Genomic DNA, 8,317 nt, shown 5'->3' with positions numbered 1-8,317 from the left:
TGGAGCCTCTCGATTACCAGCCTCCTGCCCAGGGCGTGTTCTTTGCGCATGACTCAGCCTGTGATTTACAGCTGCTCTCATCGGCTAGTGCCGTCTGCGGGGTAAGGTGGGTAGAAGGTGATGCCTGCCCCACCTCGCAGGAATTACAGAGCGGTGTGCTTCCCTGTGGGACTGTTATGTGTGCTCTCTCACAGGCTGACTCATGGGTGAAGTTACAGGTGGGGCCTCCTGCCGCAGACAGCCTGCCTTACCTGAGTCAGGCGGGCCTGGGCACTGAGCAGGAAGGGCAGGTATAAGAGGAAGAGGCAAAGGTTTGTGCGCAGCCAGCAGGACGCCCCAGGACCAGGATGCCCCCAGCAGTGAGGTGGTCAGCCAGGAGCGCCGGATGGCTGTGGATCTTTGGGGCAGCCCTGGGGCAGTGTCTGGGATATAATTCACAGCAGCAAAGGGTAGCATTTCTTCAGCCTCCAGGTCAAAGCCATCTGCAATCAAGTTATGTGGACTTTAAACCCAGCCAGGTAACATCCCTTTTACATTCTGGTTTGGGTTGGGGAAGGGTTCCTTGCTTTGTGACATTTTAAGTTAAGGGGATGAATAAGTAATGGGTGGGCTGGGGGAGGGACCCAGAGCCTCCCTGCGCCATTGACTGGCAGTGTTTATTATGGTGCCTGACAGATTGCTCTCCTAAGCTGTTAACCACAAAACCCTATAAACATCAGCCCACCTGGAAATGCCCAGACAGCTCAGAATTTGGATGTTAATGGGATGTTAGTATACTATGAAACTTTGTGCCCTTTCGAGAGTCACCCAAGCCCCAAGACAAAAGAGTCCAATGCCTGTAGACCTCCAAATTCTGCTTGGAAGTAAATTCTCCGATAAAGTAAACTACTAGAATCAAGTAAAGTACGAGAATCAGTTAAATCTGCTTTTAAGGAAAGTGATGAGATCAAGTTTGTATAATACCTTACAAGACATGCTTCAATTTGCCAGGCATAAAACTTATAAATTCTGTGTGTGTGCTTACTCTCAATCTCTCTCTCTCTCTCTCTGTTTCTCTCTCTCTCTCTCTCTCTCAACCTCAACTTTCTGGACGTTGACACATATACTCAGAGATATTGATCTTATGGCTACTGAAATAGCCCTGAAAACCTGATAGGGACATAATTTTATCATTTGTACCACAAAAGCTTATTGGAAAATTTATCCTGAAAAAATGTCGCTTAAAAAATGGTTAATTGCTGAACCCCTTTACTGAAATTGTATATTAGGATACATTCATTTTCATGCAGGATAAGTCTTCAATATAGTCTGTGTGCTTTACAGAGGTGAGAAAATGATTATATTTCACGAATTGACAAATGGTCTACCTAAGAGTCACGTGATAGGTATATAACTTTTGCAGGGGACTTTTTCTGATTCTTATCAAAAGCAAATTAGGGTGGATGGTTTAATTTTAATCAGGATGGACTATTCTCCCCCTAAAGCATGTGTCATTAAGGCTTTTTATTCAGGCATGTTGTCATAAATGAACCACATATATTTATTTGGATAATTTGTTCTTTACCAAATATGATTGTTTTAGAAGCATGAGGCATGATATATAGTGGTAATTAAGAGGTACTTGCCACTTAGTAGTAGAGAGTATTTGCTTATAGATATGATCACACCACCAGTGGCTGAATTTTGTTCGAACGTATCTCTCAGTTGTGTTTTCAATTAAAGAACATTCCTTTCATACTTCGATTCTCCTGTGGACAAGCCTATTCATATAACACATAGAGCAATCTCATTTTTTGCAATAGCTTCTTTTGCCTAAACATGGTTTCTAATAGCTAAAGGGAAAAGTATATTGGAAATTATAGTCTTGTTATTGTGTACAATGTGTACTAATTGGTAATTTTGGAAGAAGCTCCAATCAGAAACTGGGATATTCTACTCTGGGGAGTACATGAGGCTTTTTTCTCCGGACCTATCAGGTTGGATTCTTTCTCTTTTCTACCTGACCAGATAGAGTCTTTGGATGAATGAGAATGGATGGTTCATTTTAAGATTTTCCTTGACTGTAGCTTCAGAGTCTTACATAGTGCTGTTAAAGAGGATTAGATAAAAGATGATGCTTTATCTTGAAATATTATATTTTCTGGATATTTTGGTTAGGACATATAAGGAGGTCAGTTAAAGAAACTGGAAGCAACATTTGGTTTTAATCGGTGCACTGATTCACTCTGCCAAAATAAGCAAAATGTTTATGATTCTCTTTAAAGGCAAAAATAGAAATACTTTTTAATGGCTGGTATTGAAAGAATTGTTTCTTTTTCTATTGGGAGCATTCTTAACTAGAATCCTTTTTTTTAAAGATTTTATTTGTCATGAGAGACACAGAGAGAGAGGCAGAGACATAGGCAGAGGGAGACGCAGGCTCCCTGTGGGGAGCCCGATGCAGGACTCGATCCCAGGACACTGGGATCATGACCTGAGCCAAAGGCAGAGGCTTAATCACTGAGCCACCTAGGTGTCCCAACTAGAATCCTTTAAAAAAAAAAAAAAAAACAGTTCATCAAAAGAAAACTGTAATTCCTTTCATCCATATGAAAAATAATAATTCATATTGTACTGGAAAGAAACAATGTACTAGAGATAGAAATAAAGCAGTATTAAGTTATGAAGTGAGAGAAGAAGACCACACCCAATGGGATTCCCTCCTGCTGGGTCTTTGTGTGCCCCATCAGAACTGAACGTCCCTGCGGGGTTCTGTAGAGAATGCTAGCATGTTCCTCTCCCCAGGGTTCCCTGTTGTCCATAGACCAGTGATTCCTCTGGTTCTGCCATTACTGCATTGATCCATCCCAATGAAGACTCTTTAGTTCCCGTTTTTCTCATTCTGCCTCCCCCACCGGTCCCGACCCATGCTTGGAGAGGGAATGCCTACCCAAAGAGAACTTGACCATGAAGGGATTGGCTTAGAGACCCTCCCTGCTAAAGGCTGATATCCTGATCCTCCTTACCCCTTCACCCCTCCATTCGCCCTATAGCAGTTGAAGGAGAAGAAGCTATTGCCACACTCCTCCCCCTTCTCCCCACACATCTCCAACTCTGACACAAGCATGCACTCCTGCCATGGTGTGAAAACAAAGTCAAACCCGACAAAAAGAGCTAGTGGACCGACTAGTGTTCAAAAGTAGAAATCCACACACCAACTAAAGGAAAAAAGATTAAACAAGTGAATGTTTGACAGTCAGAATTGTCACATGCTTTGAATAATAATTCTTTCTGTCTACTGATTAAGTGCTTTGTTTGAAAAATAGGGTTGTAGCCCTGGATACTATCGCGATAACAGAGGCTCGTATACTGGACGATGTGTTCCCTGCAATTGCAATGGACATTCAAATCGATGTCAGGATGGCTCCGGAATATGTATTGTGAGTAAAGTGATACTGTAGTGCTACCGGCAGGCAATCTGTGTCTCTCTGTCCCCTCACTCCCCCACCCCCACCCCACTGGGCCCTGAGACATTGATTGTCACATTTCCAACCAAACCCTAAATAGAGGTTGCTATGTAAACATAGGAGGCTCCAGTGTCATCAGGCTGAATTATTTTATACTGCACTTTTCCCTCCATTTTAAACATGTGCCATCAGAGGAGAAGTCCCATCTGAACAATGAAATTACACACTAGCTTCTAAATGTTCACTGCATTGGATGTTGTTAATGGGTGCATCCGGGGACTTAATTCTTGCTGAAATATAGCAAGTCAGAGCCACTACTTTGGGCCCAAATTTTGTTGGAGTGGCTGGAGGTTGCAGGAGGGGAGCCTCATAGCTAGGTGATCAGGAGACTCAAGCAAGCAATTGGGGAGAAGATGCTAAGAAAGACTTAAGGTGCATTCTCTTTTTTTTTTTTTTTTTTTTTTTTTTTTTTTTTTTTTTTTTTTTAAGGTGCATTCTCAATCACTCAATCTTTCATAGCTGCCAAGTGGCCTTAGATAGGAAGACAGGTGAGGTGAATCCTTGCTGTCTATGGCTTATTCACTGGAAAACAAACTTCTTTTAGAATATTTAAAAAAATATTTCCCATAGAAAATTAGATTCTCGGGAAACTTTTCTTTTGTATTCTTTTGGGACATTTTTTACTCTGCCTTCCTCTCTTTCATCCCTGGAAGGCAGGGCCTCCCCACCTTGAAGGAGAATGGACAGTTATAGACAAGAGAGAGAGCATCGTTGCCCCCATAAACACAAGCCCCCTTTTATGTGGTGCTATTTGGAGATACATTCTTCTGGCACAGATTTCCTTTGCATTGTGTAATGCATCTAAAGTGTGTTTCAACTCTTTGAGTTCCTAGGCTGTATTAAGCCAAGTTCGGCATGTCCCAGGGAACTGTTTCCGCTGCAGGATGGGACAGGTCAGGACAGGACATTGTTGTAAAGAGCCTAATAGAATATTCTGTAGGACTTTAACTTTGTAAGTTCAAAAGGAATAAAAGACATTTGGAAAGACTATTTTTCAGCTCATAAGTATTCTTATGTTGTAGTTTATGCTTCATGCTGTATGTTGTGTGTAACACAGGTAGGTACTTTAATTTAAAATAAATATTTATCTTGTCACTGAACCATTGCTAGATGTCGAGTCCACTTTATAAAAGCTGCCAAAGAACAAAGTAGACATTCTCTGCAGTCCATTCACCCAGTGAAAGGAGCACTAGTGAGTCATAATTCATCTGTTTTAATCAAACAGGGAATTTTCTTTCCCATTTCCTTTCTTTGTAGCTCTGTCTTCACTTGTCCCTAATGGCCATATGGCCTCTAGAAAGAATTCATTCAGGAAACCCTTACTGAGCATTTGCTATTGTGGGAGGTATGAGCTAAATGCTGTGGTTAAAACCATTTGACATAATCCCAACTCACACAAGGCCTACAGTCCAGTGGGGAATGTGTCTGTGCACACACGCGCACACACACACACACACACACACACACACACAGGCACAGAGCCCTTGCCTGCACTCACTTAACCACTCAGGGGCAGGCACTGAGTGCTGCCATTACCCTTGGGGGTGCCCACTGCATGGGAGCCAGAGATTTAGCCCTCATTCTCAAAGAACAGCAATGAGGAGACCAAGTACTTGTCACCATCAAGCAGGCTGGTTCCTCTGCAAACTGGCCTTTACCTCTCAATGTCCAAAGTCAATTTCTGAAATCTGGGACCTTCACACAGCACACTTCTCCATGTTGTTTCAAGAATAAGCTTTGGAGGTTGGAAAGAAAATCGCCCAGGTCCTTGCCAGTGAAGCCATGTACGTTCAGGAGCAGCAGGCCATGTGTGGGTGCCATCAGCCAGAAGGACCAGCAGTGACAGACCCCCTTCTCTTCCCTGACTTCCTGCCTCTCTCTTCTTCTCCTTGCCAGCTTTGTCCTCATATCTCCACCTCTCCCCCAACTCCTCACCTTCCACTGTCTCAGTCACCCCTCATCTACGTCATTTTACTCCCTGCCACTTGAGCCCCCGCCCCACCCCCAGCATGACTTACCTGAAACTCACAGCTGCCACGTGGCTCTCCTGAGGCTCACGGCCAGATGTCCACACTCCTTGGTGCAGGCTGCCTCCAGCTGCTTCAGCTGCATCCCATCCGACTTTGACCTTCACCCTTTGGAATACCAATTGCTTCATGTTGCCTGCTCGCACTGCTAGGCTCCTGTAAGACTGAGGTTCTGTGCTCACCATTCCTTGTGTCTGATGGGCCCTCCCCTCACTTCTCTACCCAGCTAATTCTTCTCCTTTTTTCCTCCATGCAGGAGGCATTGTTGCCTCTAGAAGCTCTTCTCGGAGGCTCCTCTTGCTCTTATGGGATGCTGGCACATGTTGGTTATCATATTTTCCACATGACATTGAATGTGTCTACTCACAGGGTTCTATCTGCTGTGGTCAGGGTGCCAATCCATCTCTGCATCCCTAGCACCTAGGATCATTGGACACATAGTAAATACCCCATGGATGTTTGATGTCAGATGGAGCTAGGAGAGCACATGCTGTGGGAGTGGACATGGACTCATTCATTCATTAATCCATCCATTAATTCATTTGCAATAAACCACAAGGAAACTTGATAGGCAGATGTCTCAAATTTGCAGGACCGAGCAAGCTTCCAGGGTAGATGCTCTCAACTGAGGGCGGGACTATTTCAGACATTCTTAGGGGACCTTATCAAGCAACATAGGTTCTCACCCCTTCCTACAATCCTCTCCCTGCTCCTGAGCAGAACCAGGGTTCAAGGTGTTTTCAGTAGGTCACAGATGGCACATGGCACTTCTTGATTCTCTATGCTTTTGCTTCTCCAGTGTTTTCAACTCAGAGCTAAATATATATATATAGGATTAAAGAAATAAAAATAAAGAAAATAAAAATAAAAAATAAAGAAATTCAGCAGCTAGGTTCTTCTTTAAGATTGCCATTTAGAGTTTAAAAAGAAAGGAAACTAACGTGGAGAAGTAAATGATTAGTTCAAATGAATGACTGTTTTGTGAGCAAGTGAGGACAGCGGAGCAAGGTAAAAGTGAAGGAAAGACCCCTCTGTGCACCCGATAAACTGCAGCATGGGTTTGTACCTAGCTTCCAGGCCTGCAGAAGACACTTCCACGGTGGGGACATTTGGAGAAAGAGGGAAGGATTCAGGGCAGGGGTGAGCTCTCTGATGATGATCCCATGTTAACGTGTGAGCAGTATCCCTTGTGAGTATAGCCCGAATTCATATCTGAAAAAACTATGGAAAGATATTTTAACATCTTAGTGGCTTGTGTAATTGGCCATTATTCAAAGGTTTGTGAGGGATGGATCTATTTAAGCTAAAGAAATGGATGACATAATGAGGAAGGGACAGCCTCACATTTGGAGCGGGGCCATACCCACTTAGGATGTCCCTGCCTATTGTTTTCCACAACCTGGCTTCAGATGTTATTGAAAACTCACATCCATTTAAGCTTCCTCCCAAGCCCCATCTCTGCAGACAGAGTTAAGGTATATGAGCAATTTAAAAAATATTATACTTATTCCATGCTGTAGAATTAACACAGAGTATCTCTGAATCATCAAATACCCACAGTAAGGGGAGTTTTCCTGGATAGCTTTGTTCATTTAGATATTTATTACTAGAGTAAAATGAGGAAATGTTATCCTAGGCTAAAGATTCCACAAAATAAACAAATTTGATACCATCCGCTAGGATATTTGTCTCATTAGACTGCTCAGTTGGAAAGTTGTCTCATCTCAGTGCTTTATTGAAGAACAACTTTCAAAAGGCATTGACTTGACATGAAAATAATTGGATTTACGTAAACACATAATGTAGGAAAACTTAGCCTCTTGCTTGTTTGAGACCCTGGGATCAAACTGAGAGCTTTCTTCAGATATGGTGCAGCTTCTCATGGTTTTAACAAATTCTACATGTTAAAAACGTATTGGAACTATATTCCTCTTTAGTATATGACCATTAAGTGAATTATGAAGCAATATCAAGTTAATTTTCATAGGAGCTTTTCTTAGGAAAAGAGGGGGAGGTTTACATTTTGCTGAGGTTCTAGTATTCTTTTTAAAATCCTCCCAGCAATCTTGGAAAGTGGGTATCATTCCAACCATACATCTTAAGAATAGTAGAATTATGCATAAATCATACACCAATAAAAGTGATTTATGAAAGATACTGAGGCTCAAAAGGTGAAGATTCTTGCCCAGGATAGCACAGCTATGAAATATTGGATTGAGTTTGGATCCAACTGGTCTTCCTCCATTTCATCCTCCTGATATTAAGCATCAAATAGTTGATGGAAGGGCACTTACATTTTTTTTTTAGTACCAACAATAATTAAATAGACAGGAAAAATATACCATCAGTGAACTGACATCACCGTACAGAGTCAGAAGACTTGAGTTATAATTGTGTAAGTGGTGAAGATAATAATGATCTTAATAATAATAAATGTAATCAGCTGCTATTAATTGTATGCTCATCTGTCCCAAGAACTGCCAGCACAACACAGCTGGAGAACACTGTGAGCGCTGCAAAGAGGGTCACTATAGGAACACCATCCACGGATCCTGTAGTGTCTGCCCGTGTCCTCATTCAAACAGGTACAGTATGGGAGCTCTCAAATAATCTGTAGAGACTGGAAGTCATTGGGTGGTTGCCTGGGACTGGGGTTGGAGAGTGGAAGGATATGGGAAGCGACTGCTAAGGGTATGGGATTTCTTTTTTGGGGTGATGGAAATGTTCTAAAATTGATCATGCTAATGGTTGGTTCAACTCTGTAAACCTATTAAAAGCCATTTA

At 42.4% G+C, this 8,317-nt stretch overlaps 1 protein-coding gene and 1 long non-coding RNA gene across 3 annotated transcripts in view; both read left to right on the top strand.

Moving 5' to 3' along the window:
* Positions 1-8,317, top strand: part of LAMA3 (laminin subunit alpha 3) — a 250,272-nt gene that overhangs the window by 174,801 nt on the left and 67,154 nt on the right. The window contains exons 1-3 of one of the 2 annotated variants that reach the window (XM_025429301.3): positions 98-518; positions 3,306-3,419; positions 8,009-8,118. In XM_025429301.3, coding sequence (XP_025285086.3) covers positions 348-518; positions 3,306-3,419; positions 8,009-8,118 — 395 coding nt within the window. In that variant the 5' untranslated portion in view covers positions 98-347. Of the gene's footprint in view, positions 1-97; positions 519-3,305; positions 3,420-8,008; positions 8,119-8,317 lie in introns of those variants that run through there. The other variant, XM_025429300.3, reaches the window with a different exon arrangement.
* Positions 3,428-6,644, top strand: LOC125755471 (uncharacterized). The gene is made up of 2 exons (XR_007412110.1): positions 3,428-3,878; positions 3,936-6,644. It is a non-coding gene; the product is annotated as an uncharacterized LOC125755471 (long non-coding RNA).

The sequence above is a fragment of the Canis lupus genome, chromosome 7, assembly GCF_003254725.2.
Source record: "Canis lupus dingo isolate Sandy chromosome 7, ASM325472v2, whole genome shotgun sequence".
Taxonomy (NCBI): domain Eukaryota; kingdom Metazoa; phylum Chordata; class Mammalia; order Carnivora; family Canidae; genus Canis; species Canis lupus.
Note: the sequence above shows the minus strand (reverse complement) of the source record. Positions and strands in the feature narration are given on the sequence as shown.